We start from the raw sequence: 23978 nt of genomic DNA on the forward strand, positions 1-23978 counted from the left end.
TATTTATTGATAGGCAGACTGTCACATAGACCAAATATGCAGTGTATATTTATGGATAGACAGCAGACTCACATGGACCAAGTATGAATGTTTATTTATGGATAGATAGCAGACTTTCACATAAACCAAATATGCAGTGTTTATTTATAAATATATAACAGGCTGTCACAATACCAAATATACATGTTTATTTATGGATAGACAGCAGACTGTCACATAGACCAAATATGCATGATTTTATGGATAGACAGCAGACTGTCACATAGACCAATTATGCAGTTTCTTGATGGATAGACAACAGGCTGTCACACAAAACAAATATGCATGTTTATTTATGGATACACAGCAGACTGTCACATAGACAAAATATGCATGTTTAGTTATGGATAGACAACAGGCTGTCACACACAACAAATATGCATATTTATTTATGGATACACAGCAGACTGTCACATAGGCCAAATATGCATGTTTATTTATGGATACACATCAGACTGTTACATAGACAAAATATGCATGTTTATTTATGAATAGACAACAGGCTGTCACACACAACAAAATATGCATGTTTATTTATGGATACACAGCAGACTGTTGCATAGGCCAAATATGCATGTTTATTTATGGATAGACAACAGACTGTCACATAGACCTAATATGCATGTTTATTTATGGATATACAACAGACTGTCACATAGACCTAATATGCATGTTTATTTATGGATATACAACAGGCTGTCACATAAACCAAATATGCATATTTTTTTATGAATAGATAACAGGCTGTCACATAGACCAAATGTGTCTGTTTATTTATGATCATACAACAGGCTGTCAGACCAAGTATGCATGTTTATTTATGGATAGACGGCAGACTGTCACATAGACCAAATATGCATGTTTATTTATGGACATACAACAGGCTGTCAGACCAAATATGCATATTTCTTTATGGATAGACAGCAAACTGTCACGTAGACCAAATATGCATATTTCTTTATGGATAGATAGCAGACCGTCACATAGACCAAATATGCATGTTTATTAATGATAGACAGCAGACTGTCACATTACCAAATATGCATGTTTTTTTTATTGATAGTACACTGTCACATATACCAAATATGCAGTGTTTATTAACGATAGACTGGAGACTGTCACATAGACCAAATATGCTTGTTTTTTATGAATAGATTGCAGACTGTCACATAGACCAAATATGCATGTTTATTTATGGATAGACAACAGTGTCACATAGACCAAATATGCATGTATATTTATGGATAGACAGCAGACTGTCACATAGACCAAATATGCATGTCTATTTATGGATAGACAAGAGGCTGTCACATAGACCAAATATACATGCTTATTTATGGATAGACAGCAGACTGTCACACTGTCACATAGATCAAATATTTGTTTATTTATCGATGCATATCAGACTGTCCCATTTACCCAAATATACATGTTTATTTATGGATAGACGGCAGACAGTCACATAAGCCAAATATGCAATGTTTAGTTATGGAGATATATCAGACTGTCACATAGACCAAATATGCATGTTTATTTATTGATAGTACACTGTCACATAGACCAAATATGCATGTTTATTTATGGGTAGACAACAGACTGTCAGATAGAACAAACATGCATGTTTATTTATGGGTAGACAGCAGACTGTCACATAGACCAAATATGCATGTTTATTTATGGATAGACAACAGACTGTCACATAGATCAAATATGCATGTTTATTTATGGATAGACAGCAGACTGTCAGATAGACCAAACATACATGTTTATTTATGGGTAGACAGCAGACTGTCACATAGACCAAATATGCATGTTTATTTATGGATAGACAACAGACTGTCACATAGACCAGATATTCATGTTTATATATGGATAGACAGCAGACTGTCACATAGACCAAATATGCATGTTTGTTTATGGATAAACAGCAGACTGTCACATAGACCAAATATGCATGTTTATTTATGGATAGACAGCAGACTGTCACATAGACCAAATATGATAATATGGACCTGGATATGCAGGCTTATTATGCTACAGCAGATTAAGATCTTTGTTGTTTTGCAGTTTGACCTGACTTAAAAGAGAGTATATACGGTATGCTTAAACACATTGCATATAACAAAATTATGGTTATCAAAATGGTGTGAAAATGACAGATGGTGTAGCCTGCCTTCCAACTGCTTTCTTCAGCTGGATACTTCAGCAATGAAACATTAATATTTGAAAATCTGTTGGAAGCAGTGGAGAAATGTTAGAATTTTATTGAGTGCCTGAAATATATGTTTGGAGATGCAGATCTGCAGTTCCAGACCCTGACTTCCAAGGTAAAATATTTGGATATGTGGTGTGTGGATGAATCAACTGTTTATTTGTCAACATATGCATGAGTGATTAGCTAGTTTATTTTTGTCATGCTTTTGTGTCTGGACAGTGAGGCCTTCATCATCTGTATTCCATTTATTGAATGTAAGGAACAGATTCTATCAAATCTGACTTATTGGTCTTAAATCTCCAAACATAATAAGGTGAGAAATCTGGATGAGCAGTTGCCACTGTAAATATGCCATCACTGTAAATATGCCATCACTGCAATAGCAGATTTCTCTTTCTGCTGTCCGTCTGTACAGTCTGACCTAAAACTGTCTTTATAGGATGGCACTACTGGTTTTTGAGTCCTTACACTTTTACACACATTTTTATGAGTACATGACCTGATTAGATTTACAAACCATTAATTTTGTACAAACACGTTTGTGAACTTTTTTGAAATAGATAATTATTTCACAAAAAAGAGTCTTGGCACAATTTGTCAAAAACCACTTGATGTTGGCTTATTTGTATGCATATATAGATGACCTAATTAGATTTTCAGCTCATTGCAGCAATGTTTCAATTGTTTACTTATTTGTGAACTTTTTTTAATTTGGTGAAATAAACCTTCTTGGCACAATTTAGCAAAAACTGTGTTGAAGACACTGAAATTATGGATGTAAAAATACATGACCTAATTATGTTATCATGCTTTTATAATGGCAGTTTTTAAAAAAATGCACTTTTTACTTTTTTGGTAATTAGGTCTGTCTTTGTTTTGCTGTGTCTGCTGTGGGGCATACATGCTTTGCACATATTCATTTTGTTTATAGCAATAAGACAATGTAAGTTTATGGTATAGCCTCTGTGTGTGTCATCAGTTGTCCATCCGTCAGATATTGCTTACCATTCTTAAATCCATAATTTCTGATTGATTTTTCAATAGAACTTGGAATGTGTGCTTACATAATCAAAATATTGTGTATATTTGATAATGAGCAAGATACACGCATATTAATGAGGTAATCTTGGATCTGATTGGCTGATCTTGTTACTACTCTTAAAGCCATATTTCAGATCTGATATTTATTCAGTTTGAAATATGAGCCTATATCATGAAAATTTTGGATTGTTTCCATAATGAACGAGCTCAGTGCATGTTAATTATGTGATATTGCATCTGATTGGCTGGACTTGTTTCCACTCAGGAAGCTTTATTTTTTATCCAGTTTTGATCAGACTTGGAATATGGGTTTACATCATATAAATATATTATATATTTTGTTGTGAGCTTGATTTAAAGGGGTGATCATTCATCTTGTTGGCAGCACTATGAATGACCTATTTGTGTCAACATACTAGCAACTATATTTCTGGTTAGATTTTGATCAACCTTGGCAAATAGACCTATATTATCAAGTAGTTATTTGTTTAATAGCAAGATCTACACATATGAGATAATATTGAATCTCATTGGCTAAGCTTGTTGCCACTATGATGGAGACTGAATTCAAATTGGATATTGGTAAATACGGTCATGTTATCATTCTTGTAGATATATTTTATACCATGTATCTGATTGGCCAAGCTTTTAGATATATTTTATACCTTGCATCTGATTGGCCAAGCTTTTTTGATATATTTTATACCTTGCATCTGATTGGCCAAGTTTTTTTTGATATATTTTATACCTTGCATCTGATTGGTCAAGCTTATGATCTTTCTAGATATTCTTATTTAATTTATATGGATGTATGGCATCAAGATCTTCAATGACTTGGATCATGAACAAGAAACTATGCTTATTAATTATTCATTTATTTTTAGAAAGAATTTTTTGGGATGTAGTGAAACAGATAAAATCAACATGATATAAGGTTTGGGAGATAGTTTACACAGGTTCTGATTTTACAATAGTATATAAGCTGCTTAGCGAAATGGTCATCTGTTAATTTCTGTAAGCCAGGTGAGCTCTTGGACCCACTTGGGCCTCCTGTTCTTTTTTTCCTTTAGATTCCTCATACTTACATTAAGTCATGTGTTTTGAAAGTTTTGTTTTATATACTAACATTGGTTGCATTATTTTCTTTAGTATGTCTCATTAATTTTAAGACACTTGTGAGCTCTAAATTCATTTAATTTTTTAAGACACTAGTGTGCTCTAAATTCATGATTGAATTTTTCTTTTCAGACATCAATGCTGACTAGTAATCAGATGCCATTTAATACATCTATCATGTGTACTCACTTATAAGTCGAGAAAAATTGCAAGCGATAAAGATCCTTATCTACCATATCATAATGTGCCTACAGATAAGGTTCAGTGTTGTTTGTTCTACTGATTACTCCTATCAACTACACAGATCTAGATCTACAGGAGCATTATGCATGGCAAATCTGGGTCTGTGCAGTTTGCAGTTGGACTAAGCTTATAAGAAAGTATATATAGTAATTAAAATCATTTGTACAAATTGTGGGTTTTCAAGACTGGTTAGATGTGCCATCTGTACACCTTGTGGGTTTTCAAGACTCTGGTTAGAGCTGCCATTTGTACATCTTGTGGGTTTTCAAGACTCTGGTTAAATCTGCCATTTGTACACCTTATGGGCTTTCAAGACTCTGGTTAAATCTGCCATTTGTACACCTTGTGGGTTTTCTAGACTCTTGTTAATCTTGTTTGATCTGCCAATTGCACACCTTGTTGGTTTTCAAGACTCTGGTTAAATCTGCCATTTGTACACCTTATGGGCTTTCAAGACTGGTTATATCTGCCATCTGTACACCTTGTGGCTTTTCTAGACTCTTGTTAATCTTGTTAGATCTGCCAATTGTACACCTTGTGGGTTTTCAAGACTGATTATATCTGCCATCTGTACACCTTGTTGGTTTTCAAGACTCTGGTTAAATCTGCCATTTGTACACCTTGTAGGTTTTCTAGACTCTGGCTAAATCTGCCAATTGTACACCTTGTGGGTTTTCTAGACTCTGGTTAGATCTGCCAATTGTACACCTTGTGGGTTTTCAAGACTGATTATATCTGCCATCTGTACACCTTGTTGGTTTTCAAGACTCTGGTTAAATCTGCCATTTGTACACCTTGTGGGTTTTCTAGACTCTGGTTAGATCTGCCAATTGTACACCTTGTGGGTTTTCAAGACTCTGGTTAGATCTGCCAATTCTCTGAGTATACATGGGATTAAAGTTCCCATTTTACTTTTGTTCTCCATCATCTAGCACCCTAGTTCATGCTTCTAGGTCATTAGTAAGAAAAAGGTAATGAAATGTATTTTGCTGTTTGAAGTATTCTTGTTTATTTTTATGTATTGTTATTTAAACCAGAATTCAGGGGTTTGTAAATACAAACTTCTTGTATCCAGGCCTCGGATGATGTTAGTATGTTCATCTTTTTGATTTAACTGTATATGGAAGCAGTTAATTTAAAGTTGTTCCATCTTCACTCCGTCAATCTGACAGCAGGTATATCTATTTTTTATTGCAAATTTTTTTATACCATGGTATATGCTGTATTTCTGAATATACCATGATGCATAACACAGTATGCCACAATTATATTGTTAATAGCTGGAAAAAATAGCATGCTCTGATTTATAGCAAAATAACACCATTATTATATCCATGATATTATTTGGACAAAATAACACTATTATATTCATTATTATTATTTGTACAAAATATCACCATATTATATCCATGATATTATTTGGTTGTTGTTGTTGTTGTTGTTGGGTTTAATGCCACTTTTCAGCACATGATAGGCTATGCATGGCGGCCAGTATTAATGGTGGAGGAAGAACCCGGGAAGAACCACCAACCCATGATATTATCTGGACAAAATAACAGTATTGTATCCATGATATTATTTGGACAAAATAACACCATATTATATCCATTATTATTATTTGGACAAAATAGCACCATATTATATCCATGAAATTATTTGAAAAAATTATCTTGAGATAAAAAAATGAATAAAATTTATCAACATAAAAGAAAATCACAGCTCCATAACCCTCCAATGAAAATGATATGCTTAGTGCATTGTTATGTAGATAAATTCACCATGTGTATGTTAATTGCTGTTGTACTTACTTATGCTCCTCTTCTGACAATCATATATTCATTATTCCCACTATGAAAACAAAGTCATATGGACAGCGTTCTTTTGCATAGCAGGGCCCAGCAACGTGGAATGAATTGCCCACTGAACTTAGACAAAAAGACATTGATCACATTCAAGAGGGCTCTCAAAACTCATTTTGACTGCAAGAACAAACTTAAAGACCTAATAATGTTTCCTACCTTAAATATTCTCAGCATGTTTTTTAATGTATTATAATTTCATGGTGTTTGTTTTTGTAATCATATCATTTTATGTTTTTTATCTTATAGGTGTTGTCTAATGTTGTAAAGCACTTAGAGCTTTTAAAGATTAGGCGCTATACAAAGTCCTCATTATTATTAATATTGTAAGTAGTAATGAAAAAACCATAAGCAAAGTGGGATGATTCAGTTACGTTGTAGCCGCCACCTTGTGAAAGAAATTGTGCTGATATTAGAGAGCTTGTTGATAAAAATAAGTGTTGCTACAAAAGCCTAAGCTTACCAGTAGTTTCCCATGTGGCGGTGGTTCTTTCAGGGGGTTTTCCAGGGTTCTTCCTCCACCAGTTATACTGACTGCCACATATAGCCTATCTTGTGCTGATTAATGGCATTAAACCCCATAACAACAACAACAACTGACGTAATAATTAGGGAAACTTAAAGAGGGATGCCAACACCTGGGCAAGATAGTTATCAGGGAGTGCCAGTAAATAAAAAAGTCAACAAACAAGAATATATTTAGTAGATATGAGATATTACATAAAAATTCAAACAGAAAACAATTGCTCTCCCGAAAATTATTGGATGATTATGGGTCTTACAAAGGAATGTGTGTACTTAAGACATTTACATACACTAGCAAATAACTAAAAAAATAACATTTTTTAAAAATCCTATATTTTTCCCAAAGTTGGATTTGGCCCAAATATCTTTTACAACATCCCATTTTGAACATATGATTAAACAATCATAAATATAATTATATTTGTAAGATGCAAAATTTTGTGTCAAATACAACTTTATTTAAAAATAGTAATAATAATTTTTTTAATTCTTTCATCATGAAAAATAAAAACATGCTACCAGTACATTTTTAAGATTACTGAGAAATTAATTTCTGTACATTCCTTTCTAACAGAAACTACCAAAAAGTAACAGTACAATCAAAAAGTATTGTAGTAATTACCACAGAAAAAAATACTGTGGTAAACTGGTATACCAGTAATACAGAATGCCTATACTCTTTAAGTAATATGTGTTAAGGGAGACAGTCAGTTTTCTCCATGTCTCATTTTGGTCAGTTTCTTTGATGTGAGTTTGAATACATAAACTATTTGTGATTCATTTACCTACATTAGCTGGTCACGTTATTGGCTGATGTACCTGAATTAATTTGAACCTTTTATAGGTTTTGAAGCTAGGTTGTATTTAATTTATTCATTTTAGAAATGAAACATTCTTGTCTAACCTTGAAGTCTGACTTTGCAAATGTAGAATATTATGTTGAATATTTAATATTGACTCTTACGCTGTTTGTTGCTATTTTCATTGAATATTTATTATTGATTCTTATGCTGTTTGTTGCTATTTTCATTGAATATTTAATATTGATTCTTACGCTGCTTGTTGCTATTTTCACTGAATATTTAATATTGATTCTTATGCTGTTTGTTGCTATTTTCATTGAATATTTAATATTGATTCTTATGCAGTTTGTTGCTATTTTCCTTGAATATTTAATATCGAATCTTTCGCTGTTTGATGCTAATTTCATTGAATATTTAATATTGATTCTTACGCTGTTTGTTGCTATTTTTATTGAATATTAATATTGATTCTCATGCTGTTTGTTGCTATTTTCATTGAATATTTAATATTGATTCTTTCGCTGTTTGTTGCTATTTTCATTGACTATTTAATATTGATTCTTATGCTGTTTGTTGCTATTTTCGTTGAATATTTAATATTGATTCTTATGCAGTTTGTTGCTATTTTCATTGAATATTTAATATTGATTCTTTCACTTTTTGTTGCTATTTTCATCGACTATTTAATATTGATTCTTATGCTGTTTGTTGCTATTTTCGTTGAATATTTAATATTGATTCTTATGCAGTTTGTTGCTATTTTCATTGAATATTTAATATTGATTCTTACGCTGTTTGTTGCTTTTTTCATTGAATATTAATATTGATTCTTACGCTGTTTGTTGCTATTTTCATGCTGTTGCTATGATAGGTAAGCTAGTACTACCAATAATAATTTATATCTTTGATAAAAGAAATCTTTGTCTGTCTTAGATGTTTATATGCCGGTCTCAGATACTCTTGTGGTCCCTGTTTGTAAAATTATTTTCTATGTTTCTCATATTCACAAAGGAATTGGTGCAAAAATGTGGCTCACCTAGCCATAAGACCTAGTGAACTTATGGTATATCTATGTGCCAATAATCCATCATCTGTCTATCAGCAGTTGCTTGTTAACACTTTAGAGGCCATGGTTTTGATCAAGTTTTGATCAAACTTAGAATGTAGGTTTATATCAGCAAGATCTCAGATGAGTTAAAAAAGAGACAAGATCTATGCATATTAATGAGGTGATCTGACATCTAATTTCCAAAGTTTGTTAACACTATGAAGAATATATTTTTGATCTTATTTTAAATAATTGGGCTGATCTTGTTACCACTCATGAGACTATTTGTTTTCATATTTTAAGTTAACAATGGGCTTAACTCCTCATGATGTCCAATGAGTTTTCTTATGCGCATTTTCAGACTATATGCAATTTTTTATTTACACATTGGTTTGTGCTTTCAAGAGACCTGCTCTCTTTCTAACTTAAAACAAAGAAAAGGAAGTAACCCATGATATTACTGATTGAGAATGGTAACAATGTTCTTCCCTTTGAGAAAATTATGACAACAAGAAAACAAAATTATGACACCAGAAAACAAACATTTGCTAAAACACAAGATCCATACAACATTTCAATAGAACAATTCATAGAACTTAGCATAATTATGTACTTTTGGTCTATAATGAATAATTATCTCAACTGGCCATAGACCAGAAGAATTTATAGGATGGTCTGTTATCCATTGTCCATCGTCTTTCATCCATCATCCATTGTCAGAACATCAATTAGCACAAGTTTATTGCTACTCCTAAATTACCTCGACTATGGTCTTGAAACTTTACACGCATATTCATCCCATGTTCTAATTGGCCCAAGATAAAACTCATGCTTTGCAAGCATCCATTATTTCCACCACACAAACAACAAAATCTTATTATCGCTAATCCTCATGAATTGAAGCTCATATCAACATGTTTTCACTAAAAGACTGTGTGTGATGTCTAGTTGATATTAACGAAAATGGTGCTGATCTGACAGCCACCATGGCAGCTATCTTGAAAATCTTGTTATTGCTACTTCTCCTCAATGAAAGGTCGTATCAACATGGAGTTTTCCTAAAAGACTACTATGATGTCTAGTTCGTCCTAATTTAAAATAGTGCTGATTTGATGTCTAATAATGCTGCCATATCTAGAATATCCTCTTATTGCTGCTTGACTCGAACGGAAGTCTTGTCTATATGGGGTTTTCACCAGAAGAATTCTTTTGATGTCTGGTTGGTCTTCAATGAAAAACTTACCTCTCTGGTATCATCTACAGTCACGACAGCAGGAATCTTGAAAATCTTGTTATTGCTGTTCATTTTGTTAACACTGCCATCCAGTATGTGTACCACAGTAGCAAATTTGAAAATCGAGTTAACACTGCCATCCAGTATCTGTACCACAGTAGCAAATTTAAAAATCGTGTTAACACTGCCATTCAGTATTTGTACCGCAGTAGCAAATTTAAAAATCGTGTTATTACTGCCATCCAGTATGTGTACCACAGTAGCAAATTTGAAAATCGTGTTATTACTGCCATCCAGTATGTGTACCACAGTAGCAAATTTGAAAATCATGTTATTACTGCCATCCAGTATGTGTACCACAGTCGCAAATTTGAAAATCGTTTATTACTGCCATCCAGTATGTGTACCACAGTAGCAAATTTGAAAATCGTGTTATTACTGCCATCCAGTATGTGTACCACAGTAGCAAATTTGAAAATCGAGTTAACACTGCCATCCAGTATGTGTACCACAGTAGCAAATTTGAAAATCGTGTTATTACTGAAGAATATTAGTTATGGTTTCAACACAAGAGTGAAAAGGAAGAAATATCTTGAATTCCTGGAAATTCTTTCATTCATTAGAGTGTCGGTCCCTTTGAAGGACTCTTTTTTAATTTATTTCTGAAAAAAGAATAAATACAAATATTGTTAGAGAAAACGTACAGTTGCAGGCTGATATAAACTTTGTGCAGTTTCATAATTAAGGATCGTAATTTTGTTACACTGTTATAGATACTTGTTTGCAAATAGTTATGTTTTTCTGTTATTGATTTTGCTTCAAATAGAACATATTTCTTTTCAAAACCGTGTGTAATTTTATATTTATTTATTTATTTGCAGAGAATTATTTCTGTTGACTTTGCCATATTTGAAATTCCTTACTATTCAGAAGCAAGTTGGACATATTTGATGAAACACAGAGTTTTATATTTGCCACTATTACCATCTTGAAGTGCCCAAAACATTTGTCATTTATCTATCAAATGTATTGTGCATTAGTTCACTGCATTTCATATATTCGATGCCATTACTCACGAATTATTTGGAATTTATTTTTTTAAATTTCTTTCAAACTATTAATTAATAAAAATACCCAATGTGCTTTTCTACTGGAACACTTCAAGATTTAATTTCCAAATGCAACAAAATCCATGGTCTATAAAATTAACCAATGAATTATGATTTCAATTTATGTGAAAGACATGAGAATCTTTTGACCAGAAAAAATGACTGCTCCAGTGGCCTAGTGGTTAGAGTGTCAGCCTCGGATGTGGGAGGTCATGGGTTTGATCCCTGGCTGAGTCATACCAAAGACTTACAAAAATGGTGCTAACAGCTGCCTCACTTGGCACTCAGCATTAAGAGTTTAGTATCAGGACGGGTTGGCCTGGTGTCAGGATAACGTGATTGGGTAGGACATCATGCTACATGTCTGCAGCCTGATGCCCCAGTGCTAGACCACTATAAACTGCCACATTACAGACATTACAGACATAGTAGCAGTATGACTGAAAAATTGTTAAAGCTACGTTAAAAATCCAAATCACATCACACATTGGCCAGAAATGAAAGCTTTGTCTGTAAACTTAACTTTTAAAGCTCGCGGATGACTTCAGTGATGGGCAGGAAACTATGTGTATTATTAATTATGTCTTTATCTTTGGAAAGGATTTTATCAGACTGAAGTAAAATAGTTAAATCTATAAAATAAAATGGTTTGGGATATATTATTATACAAAACAAGGAGAGCAAAATCAGCCCCACATGGGTCTCTTTTTTATCTTGGTACATTAATGGTCAGTATCTGTAGGTATCAGTGCATCACAAAGTTTTACAAAGCTTGAATAGCCTAATAACCATCAGTGCAAAAATTGATATCACTTCATGTGAAATATATATTGTGTATACATATAATGCTAAACTTAACTGACTGTATGAAATATTACTAATTTCATGCATGTTCATTGTAGGTGGGGGACACCACTCACTTCCGAGATAATCCAGATGCAGTGATGAATTTTCACAATGAGCTGCGTAAATACGGCCATGTGGATATTGATATCTACTTGGGTGCAGATGTGCCAACAGAAATCCGGTTACATAAATCTCCAAAAGCCAAATCTCAGAGCAGGAAATTTATACAAGTCCCTCCATATCAAGGGCCAGAGCATTCCAGCATGTCCAGGCTGCAGGAAATTTATATTGATCATGACGGTGAGGGGAAAAGACAAAGGGAGGTAGAACAGCTCCCTGACACAGAACTGCCAGGTTTGCAATATACTGTCAGGATAGCTTGAAGTCTTCATTCAGTATTGACATCGGCCAGTTTGCAAAGCATTTCTGCCTTTAATGGGTTGATGATACTGTCCTGCAAAGAAAACCTGTTTCTGTTGGTCTGTCTGGCAGGCATCAATACTGAAGTTATGGTTTGAATATAGAAAGATAATTTGTTTGGTCTTTAATGGCACATCATCACATCAAAGGTTCTATAGTACTAAAAAAATAGGAATAAAATGTCTTGCCTGAAGACACACAACAACATCCAAACTGGACAGATCTGGATTCAGACCCATAATATTTTCCATGCAAGTCCAGCATTCTAACCACTAATCTCTACTTGGATAGATAAAAAAAAAGCTTTACGGACCCTGAAGGACATGTGTACCATTTCTTTCCTAAACAGAAGTCCCAGATTCTTGTGTTTTGCAGTTAAATATCATGTCACCTTTATCTGTTTCAGACACAGAGCACCACATAGAAACACGGTACAGCCTGGCACCTCCAAAACTAGAGGACTGTAAGAAGATAAAGAGAATCAATTTTAAGGACTTTACCAGCACATGGTTGTCTGTCAACTCCAAAGGAATAGAGTAAGAGTTGTCCAATGTTATTTTTTATTTTTTAATTTCATTAAAGAAAAATAGTCAAATTGTAAGTTGATCCAATTTCTTGTGTCAAATGTCTAACACTTCTACATGTAACATATATGTTACATGTCAAACACTTCTACAGGTAACTTAACGGTTTCATGTCTAATGCTTCTACAGGTAACATAATTGTTTGATGTTTGATGCTTCTACAGGTAACATAACTTTTTCATGTCTAATGCTTCTAAAGGTAACATAACTGTTTCATGTCTAATGCTTCTACAGGTAACAACTGTTTCATGTTTGATGCTTCTACATGTAACATAACTGTTTCATGTTTGATGCTTCTACAGGTAACATAATTGTTTCATGTCTAATACTTCTACAGGTAACATAATTGTTTCATGTCTAATGCTTCTACAGGTAATATAATTACAACATTTTAAGTTTCTTTGGTATGCTTATTGGGATGTAAACAAAATCAATACTGGTTAGTTAGAAAAATAACTATCATATTATTATTATTATTATTATTTTAAAAAACTGGCATTCCATCGAGGGAGAGTTGGTTGCTTTCAGTTTCTTCATGGTATATAAACTGAGACAAGATGAGGCATCCACATGGAAGCTTAAAAAGATTCAGTGGACAAGTTTCACTTCCAGTCAGATTTACCTCCCCAAGAAATTGGTGGCTGCCATCTTTAAGAACAATCATCAGAGTATTATAATGGACAGGAATAGTAATATGTTTCATAGTAAGGCCATAGAGATCATCGTGTGTATAGTAAGGCCATAGAGATCATCGTGTGTATAGTAAGGCCATAGAGATATCTTGTGTATAGTAAGGCCATAGAGATATCTTGTGTATAGTAAGGCCATAGAGATCATCGTGTGTATAGTAAGGCCATAGAGATCATCGTGTGTATAGTAAGGCCATAGAGATCATCTTGTGTATATTTTATTTTGTAAATTGACCCAAGCAATGAATTTTTTTCTCTCAAGAAACTTGAGCTATATAGCATTACATAAGACATATGCTAATCCCTCAATGTGTGTGTGTGTCTGTCTGTGTGTGTGTGTCTCTGTGTGTCTGTGTGTGTGTGTATGTGTGAGTGTGTGTGTGTTTCATTAAATGTGTTAAATTGTTTACACATGGATGTGTTGATCTTTATCACCAAATATTGCAAACCTAAATGTATTTAACTTTACAGCATCAGGAAGCATATTGACTTAGACTCCGGATTGAAAGATGAGGCTGAAGAGCCAGTCTGTACGGCAGAGTTCCAGTCCAGATTACCATTAGATGACCTGCCAGGAATCAAGAATCGTGACAATTTGGACTGTGTACCAGAAACTGGATTGAAAGAAGTGAGTCAGAAATCACTTCATAAATACCCATGCACTGTAGTAATGTATGAGTGAAACATGACTCACCTGGTAGATGTATATGGTGTTGACACACTGGTGCATTAGTGAGACAATGGCATAGATGTACATATCCATTGTCTCACTGCCGTCAACACACATTGAGAGATAAATATTAGTAATGAATGTACTTGGCCATCATTTTGAGGTAATTTTGAGGTACTTGCCATCATTTTGAGGTAATTTTGAGGTACTTGGCCATCATTTTGAGGTAATATGAGGTACTTGGTTATCATTTTGAGGTAATTTATTCTAGGTCATTTACTTGTAAAAATTAAATTTCAAGCTTTTAAACTTTCTCTAATTTATAAAATGTGAATGAAATAATCACTTGTCATATGGCTTTGGCACTGAACAATAATATATCTGAGTGATTCAGTATTGCCATGTATTGCTGATTGCCGGTAAATTGTAAATGTTTCCATTTTGAAAAGGCATTAAACAATCTGTTTATCAATTCTTGAAATTACATCATCTGAGCTTTATTCAGAGGGTATCCTTATTCAGAGGGTAGCCCAACATTTCCTTTCATCAAAACTGTAATGTCAAATTGATAATCAAGATGTGATGAGTTTTAGATCACCATGCTTTCATGGCTAGCACGCCATCCTTTTTTTCCAGTTGAGTCCAAATCTTCATAATCCATGCTTTCATGGCTAGCATGCCATCCTTTATTTCCAGTTGAGTCCAGATCTTCATAATCCATGCTTTCATGGCTAGCACACCATCCTTTTTATCCAGTTGAGTCCAAATCTTCATAATAGAAAAAGTGAACCAAACCATGTTTTCTAGTCCAGTACCAAAAACTTACATCAAACAGGTCACAGAAATAATTACATTTCTATGCCATAAATTCAAAATGTAAAATATAAATGATCTGAGAGTGTTATGTAAATCTGGGTTATAATATGAAATAAATATTGGCAAGTGAAATTCATTGCTATATAGGCAACCTGTGCAGGTTTGGATTTTAGTACAAACTTTAATGAGAATCAGATATTTTGCTTTACAAATGGCTTCATATGAACTGGAAAGGACTTCTCTGTAACTAAAGAATTATTTGCTTTTCAAATGATTTTGTGATGATGAGAGGTAAATCACATACTTTATATGAATAGCTGTAACTTGATTATCACTGCCTGCAACTTAATAGTGATAAAAGGTAGATCACATATGAATAGCTGTAACTTGATTATCATTGCCTGCAACTTAATGAATAGAGATAAAAGGTAAATCACATACTTTATATAAATAGCTGTAACTTGATTATCACTGCCTGCAACTTAATGAATAGTGGTAAAAGGTAAATCACATACTTTATATGAATAGCTGTAACTTGATTATCACTGCCTGCAACTTAATGAATAGTGATAAAAGGTAAATCACATATGAAAAGCTGTAACTCGATTATCAATGCCTGCAATTTAATGAATAGTGGTAAAAGGTAAATCACATACTTTATATGAATAGCTGTAACTTGATTATCACTGCCTGCAACTTAATGAATAGTGATAAAAGGTAAATCACATGAAAAGCTGTAACTTGATTATCACTGCCTGCAACTTAATGAATAGTGGTAAAAGGTAAATCACATACTTTATATGAATAGCTGTAACTTGATTATCACTGCCTGCAACTTAATGAATAGTGATAAAAGGTAAAGCAAGTTTGACAGTTTGACTCTAATATGACAAACCATATCCATTAATAAGCCCAACAGCCACTTTTTAAAAGTATATTAGGCTGGTCTTATTATCAGATAAATTGGTGCATCACTAAGCACAAGGAGAATTTATTTAAATAAAGTACAATTTACTGAAAGTAAAAAAATTACCAAAGTTACAGTTACTTTATGAAAGACATATGTTTTAATTTTTTTCTCACACCAGAGGAGATGAGCAGTAGGATTCACCTGAATTATTTGATATGGGCTGTATTGTCTGGCTTATCCAGGCTGTATTGTCTGGCTTATCCAGGCTGAATTGTCTGGCTTATCCAGGCTGAATTGTCTGGCTTATCCAGGCTGTATTGTCTGACTTTTCTAGGCTGTATTGTCTGGCTTATCTAGGATGTATTGTCTGGCTTATCCAGGCTTTATTGTCTGGTTTAACCATGCTGTATTGTCTGGCTTATCCAGGCTGTATTGTCTGGCTTATCCAGGCTGTATTGTCTGGCTTATCCAGGATGTATTGTCTGGTTTATCCAGGCTGTATTGTCTGGTTTTTCAGGCTGTATTGTCTGGCTTATCCAGGCCATATTGTCTGGCTTATCCAGGCCATATTGTCTGGCTTATCCAGGCCATATTGTCTGGCTTATTCAGGCTGTATTGTCTGGCTTATCCAGGCCGTATTGTCTGGCTTATCCAGGCTGTATTATCTGGCTTATCCAGCTTATTGTTATCCAGTAATAACATGTATACATTGCCATAGATGGGAAGTTTTTCTGTCAAGTCATTTTACAAATCTAATCAAATTATCTGAAAATAACCTTCTTCAGGCATTAATTAATTAATGTCAGATTCATTAGATTAGACTATATACACCTCATGGATTGGTCTAATTTCGTATTGCCTTCATTAATAGATGGTAAGACAATCAATTAGTTAATTTTCATGACCCTTCATTTTTTGTAGACTTTATTTTCAAATCTTTAATAATTTTCAGTAGTATATCAAATTTATTCACATTTTTGAGCCAAGGAAATATTACAAATTCTTATTGGTACTTAGGCTAAGGAATGTTTTACTTGCACTCAGAAACATGTGATTGAATAAATGGCCGTCAGACAGAAATTGCTTTGATTACCCAAATTATCGTGTTGATTAATTGAAGGTTTTGTCAGTTGGCAATAAATAAAAAGAGCTAAGATGCTCAGCAACTCTTGATCATACAGTTCAGTAAACAAAGCACTCAGCAACTCATGATAATGCAGTTCAGTAAACAAAGCACTCAGCAACTCACGATCATGCAGTTCAGTAAACAAAGCACTCAGCAACTCATGATCATGCAGTTCAGTGAACAAAGCACTCAGCAACTCACGATCATGCAGTTCAGTAAACAAAGCACTCAGCAACTCATGATCATGCAGTTCAGTGAACAAAGCACTCAGCAACTCACGATCATGCAGTTCAGTAAACAAAGCACTCAGCAACTCATGATCATGCAGTTCAGTAAACAAAGCACTCAGCAACTCATGATCATGCAGTTCAGTAAACAAAGCACTCAGCAACTCATGATCATGCAGTTCAGTAAACAAAGCACTCAGCAACTCATGATCATGCAGTTCAGTAAACAAAGCAGTCAGCAACTCATGATCATGCAGTTCAGTAAACAAAGCACTCAGCAACTCATGATCATGTAGTTCAGTAAACAAAGCAGGCAGCAACTCCAGGATGCAAGTTTAACAAATCTTGATATCTCAGTTTTATTCCGTGACAGGTTTCCCCTTGATATCTCAGTTTTATTCCGTGACAGGTTTCCCCTTAATAGCTTAGTTATGAAGTAGTCAGTCCAGTCTTCAGACCTGTTTTAGCATTAGATAAAGCCATAATTTGTAATACTTTATGTCCAATCAAGCAGATGATGTAATGTGATATATGCCATAGTTTATGAACTTTTGCTGAGTTTACATATATTAAAGAGACCATATAATTATGGGGATGTTTGGGTACATACACATTTATCACAAATGGCAGTACATGTATAAGAACAGAGTGACATATTTTTTTAATCCAAAAGAAGAACGAACACTACAAATGTAACCAGGATTCTTCATTTGTATAAGAAAACACTGATACATCAAGTAAATGTTTTTTTTGGCAAGTTAGTTTACCTAGCTAGCTTCTGACCAGCCAGATAGTATCAACACACAGTCTCAATAGTGGAGATATTAATTTTCCATGTGTTATATTTGGGAACAAAGAGAAATTATTTTTTAGTGTCTGAAGATAGACATCAATGTCAGTAGGCATAACTTTCTTGGCTTTAGTAAAGTGGCATAAAGAATGTTAAGATTTTGTGTTAAATTACTTGAAAGTGATATGTCATGTTTTATAACACTGTTTGCAGACAAATCAGACTTGTTCCGTGTCATAACAGCTTGTAGACAAGACAGACTAGTTCCACGTCATAACATTGTTCACAGACAAGACAGACTGGTTCCCAGGTTTAAAAAGGTGACTGTTTGCCAGGCTGAAATGTTTCAAGAAAAGAAATTTTCCTACTGAAAGTGATAAAAAAAAGAGCATTATTCAAATATGAAAGTTTTTTATCTTTTTTGTAGCTCAGCTGTCACAATAATTGTTAACTGATGAACTTAAAAAGATTTGTGAGGAGTTTTTTGCTTATTAAATAGCACTGCCTTATTCTCATTGTGACCTCTCTAGTATAATTTTATCTTTTTCAATGTTACAGGTGCTGCAGACACTCGGTGGAAAGAGCATTGCTGTTAAAGAGATGGGAACAAGGATTGCGCTGGCACTGAAAAAGGTAGTTTTCTTATTTACCTCTGTTAAAGAGAACTATAAAAGGCAATAATATTGATTTGAATCAGATATACATTTTAGCTTCATCTCAAGTGTTTAAGGTCACACAAATATGATTTTGTTACAAAATAGTTTTTGATAGTGCTTCCTCTTATTTGAATGCGGGTTTTTACAACATATGTTACCGTATATTTTAAATATTTTAGTTTTTGCCTTTGCCATTAATTTTGTGGGATTTATTTAAATTTAAAATCTTTGCTTTCTAGATTTTTTTAAATTGTATTTGGAATGGTTTATCTCCCTTAAATGTTTTGAAGTTCTTCTCATTTTTACTGATCACAGACTTGGAGGACTTGTGGAATAGATTGTTGTCTGTCATCTTTAGCACTACTGATACAGACTTAAGGACTTGTGGAATAGATTGTTGTCTGTCATCTTTAGCACTACTGATCACAGTCTTAAGGACTTGTGGAATAGATTGTTGTCTGTCATCTTTAGCACTACTGATACAGACTTAAGGACTTGTGGAATAGATTGTTGTCTGTCATCTTTAGCACTACTGATCACAGTCTTAAGGACTTGTGGAATAGATTGTTGTCTGTCATCTTTAGCACTACTGATCACAGACTTAAGGACTTGTGGAATAGATTGTTGTCTGTCATCTTTAGCACTACTGATACAGACTTAAGGACTTGTGGAATAGATTGTTGTCTGTCATCTTTAGCACTACTGATCACAGACTTAAGGACTTGTGGAATAGATTGTTGTCTGTCATCTTTAGCACTACTGATCACAGTCTTAAGGACTTGTGGAATAGATTGTTGTCTGTCATCTTTAGCACTACTGATCACAGACTTGGAGGACTTTTGGAATAGATTGTTGTCTGTCATCTTTAGCACTACTGATCACAGACTTGGAGGACTTGTGGAATAGATTGTTGTCTGTCATCTTTAGCACTACTGATCACAGACTTAAGGACTTGTGGAATAGATTGTTGTCTGTCATCTTTAGCACTACTGATCACAGACTTAAGGACTTGTGGAATAGATTGTCTGTCATCTTTAGCACTACTGATCACAGTCTTAAGGACTTGTGGAATAGATTCTTGTCTGCCATCTTTAGCACTACTGATCACAGTCTTAAGGACTTGTGGAATAGATTATTGTCTGTCATCTTTAGCATTACTGATCACAGACTTGGAGGACTTGTGGAATAGATTGTTGTCTGTCATCTTTAGCACTACTGATCACAGACTTAAGGACTTGTGGAATAGATTGTTGTCTGTCATCTTTAGCACTACTGATCACAGACTCAAGGACTTGTGGAATAGATTGTTGTCTGCCATCTTATAACTGTTAGCACAAGTTTGTTATTGATACTCCTTCTAAACTACTTGGAGGATTGGGGCCCCGAGTGGCCGAGTGGTCTAAATCGCTGTCCGTTACGGATCACTGCCATCTCACCTCTGCATTGTTTAGAGTCTCGGATTTGGCCAATGTGGATATGTGAGAAAGCTTGCCAGTAGCTTCTCGAGGGTTGGGGGTTCTTTCTGGGGTTTTCCTGGGTTCTTCCTCCACCATTAATACTGGCCACCATGTATAGCCTATCGTGTGCTGAAAAATGGCATTAAACCCTACAACAACAACAACTTGGAGGATTGCCATGAAACTTAAACACACATTTATCATAGGGTCTGGTTGGTCCTAAATAAAAGCGGACTGCTGTATATCCTATAAGGATGTCACAGCAGGCATCTTGGAATTGTTTTTAGTACTCCTCCTTCAGGAAAGATAATCATACTCACCAAATCACTTATGATGTCTAATTGGTCCTGCAAGCCTATTTTTGATTACTTTTGATGAAACTTGGAATGTGTATTTATATTGTTAAATGAATTTGATGATGAGTGAGATCAGTGCATACTAATGATTAACTGTGCATCTGATTGGCTGATCTTTCTGGTCCAGTTTTGATTAAACTTGGAACATATATCATTATGGTCTCAGAGCTTGATAATAAGTGTGATCCACACATCAGTTAATTTTATATCTATTAGGCTGACCTTGTTATGTCTCTGATCGAATATATGCTTATATCATCAGTATCGTATGCATTTTCGGTAATGAGCAAGATACATGCATATTAATGAGGTGATATAATAATTGATTGGCTGAACTGTTATCACTGTGGAAACCATATTTCTGATCTTATTTTGAGAAAACTTTAAAACAATGGCTTACATCTTCACTGTCTTGAATCCATGAATAACAAATCTTGAATTTGACTGCCTACATCTGTTACCACTCTCATATTTGTTGTCAGATTTGAATCAAACTTGAAATATATGCTTATCATCAGTAACATGAGGGACTCTTGCATGTGATTGGCCGAGCTCATTACCTCTTAGAAAGCCATCACTCGGATCCGATTTTGATAAAAATTGTAATATGAGTTTATATTATCAAGCTTTTAGGCAATTCAGAAGGTAAGTGGGATCGACATATATTAATGAGGTGATTATAGATTGGCTGACTTTGTTACAACTCTTGAAGCCATCTTTTTTTATATGCTGGCTTTGTTGTCATCAAGAGCTGGATGACTTCAGTTATTAGTCGTAGACTGTAGAATCAATATTAATTAAGCCTTTCTCTTTGTAAAGAACATCTGGATGTAGTAAAATGTAAAGTAATGGCCGTATGGTTCACATGGGATGTGTTCTTACAGTACTGCATAAAACATCTGTATGGTTCACATGGGATGTGTTCTTACAGTACAGCATAAAACGTCTGTATGGTTCGCATGGGATGTGTTCTTACAGTACAATATAAAAAAGTCCATTTGGTTCACATGGGATGTGTTCTTACAGTACAACAAAAAGTCCATATGGTTCACATGGGATGTGTTCTTACAGTACAACATAAAACGTCTGTATGGTTCACATGGGATGTGTTCTTACAGTACAACATAAAACATCTGTATGGTTCACATGGGATGTGTTCTTACAGTACAACATTAAAAGTCTGTATGGTTCACATGGGATGTGTTCTTACAGTACAACATTAAAAGTCCATTTGGTTCACATGGGATGTGTTCTTACAGTACAACAAAAAGTCCATATGGTTCACATGGGATGTGTTCTTACAGTACAACATAAAACGTCTGTATGGTTCACATGGGATGTGTTCTTACAGTACAACATAAAACATCTGTATGGTTCACATGGGATGTGTTCTTACAGTACAACATAAAACGTCTGTATGGTTCACATGGGATGTGTTCTTACAGTACAACAAAAAGTCCATATGGTTCACATGGGATGTGTTCTTACAGTACAGCATAAAACGTCTGTATGGTTCGCATGGGATGTGTTCTTACAGTACAACATTAAAAGTCTGTATGGTTCACATGGGATGTGTTCTTACAGTACAACATAAAAAGTCCATTTGGTTCACATGGGATGTGTTCTTACAGTACAACAAAAAGTCCATATGGTTCACATGGGATGTGTTCTTACAGTACAACATAAAACGTCTGTATGGTTCACATGGGATGTGTTCTTACAGTACAACATAAAACATCTGTATGGTTCACATGGGATGTGTTCTTACAGTACAACATAAAACGTCTGTATGGTTCACATGGGATGTGTTCTTACAGTACAACATAAAACATCTGTATGGTTCACATGGGATGTGTTCTTACAGTACAACATAAAAAGTCTATGGTTCACATGGGATGTGTTCTTACAGTACAGCATTATAAGTCTCTATGGTTCACATGGAATGTGTTCATACAGTACAACATAAAAAGTCCATTTGGTTCACATGAGATGTGTTCTTACAGTACAACAAAAAGTCCATATGGTTCACATGGGATGTGTTCTTACAGTACAACATAAAAAGTCCATATGGTTCACATGGGATGTGTTCTTACAGTACAACTTTTCCATATGGTTCACATGGGATGTGTTCTTACAGTACAACATTAAAAGTCTGTATGGTTCGCATGGGATGTGTTCTTATAGTACAACATAAAAAGTCCATTTGGTTCACATGGGATGCGTTCTTACAGTACAACATAAAAAAGTCCATATGGTTCACATGGGATGTGTTCTTACAGTACAACATAAAAAGTCCATTTGGTTCACATGGGATGCGTTCTTACAGTACAACATAAAAAAGTCCATATGGTTCACATGGGATGTGTTCTTACAGTACAACATAAAAAAGTCCATAAGGTTCACATGGAATGTGTTCATACAGTACAACATTAAAAGTCTGTATGGTTCACATGGAATGTGTTCTTACAGTACAACATAAAAAAGTCCATATGGTTCACATGGGATGTGTTCTTACAGTACAACATAAAAAGTCCATTTGGTTCACATGGGATGCGTTCTTACAGTACAACATAAAAAAGTCCATATGGTTCACATGGGATGTGTTCTTACAGTACAACATAAAAAAGTCCATAAGGTTCACATGGAATGTGTTCATACAGTACAACATTAAAAGTCTGTATGGTTCACATGGAATGTGTTCTTACAGTACAACATAAAAAAGTCCATATGGTTCACATGGGATGTGTTCTTACAGTACAACATGAAAAGTCTGTATGGTTCGCATGGGATGTGTTCTTACAGTACAACATAAAACGTCTGTATGGTTCACATGGGATGTGTTCTTACAGCAAATCTGTTTAGTGAAATGGTCAGCTATTAAGATATATGGGCATCTTGTTAAAACTTTACCATGTAGCCATTTTTGTGTTGATGTGCCATAAAGCACTAATACATACATACAGATATACATACATATATACCCATCTACCAACCTGCATGCATGCAGTACACTCATACACAAACATTAATACACACATACAGATATACCCATCTACCAACCTGCATGCATGCAGTACAGTCATACACAAGCACTAATACATACTTACATACAGATATACCCATCTACCAACCTGCATGCATGTAGTACACTCATACACAAACACTAATACATACATACATATATACCCATCTACCAACC

At 34.4% G+C, this 23978-nt stretch overlaps 1 protein-coding gene across 3 annotated transcripts in view; it reads left to right on the plus strand.

Moving 5' to 3' along the window:
• LOC149792436 (tetratricopeptide repeat protein 17-like) overlaps positions 1–23978 on the plus strand; it is a 187337-nt gene that overhangs the window by 148322 nt on the left and 15037 nt on the right. For all 3 annotated transcript variants that reach the window (XM_089971005.1, XM_089971007.1, XM_089971006.1), the window contains 4 exons: positions 12135–12432; positions 12905–13034; positions 14243–14399; positions 18869–18943. In XM_089971005.1, the coding sequence (XP_089827131.1) occupies positions 12135–12432; positions 12905–13034; positions 14243–14399; positions 18869–18943 (660 nt within the window). The remainder of the gene's footprint in view (positions 1–12134; positions 12433–12904; positions 13035–14242; positions 14400–18868; positions 18944–23978) is intronic.

This window comes from Sinohyriopsis cumingii, chromosome 9 (assembly GCF_028554795.1).
Source record: "Sinohyriopsis cumingii isolate HCF-2022 chromosome 9, ASM2855479v2, whole genome shotgun sequence".
NCBI classification, from domain to species: Eukaryota; Metazoa; Mollusca; class Bivalvia; order Unionida; family Unionidae; genus Sinohyriopsis; species Sinohyriopsis cumingii.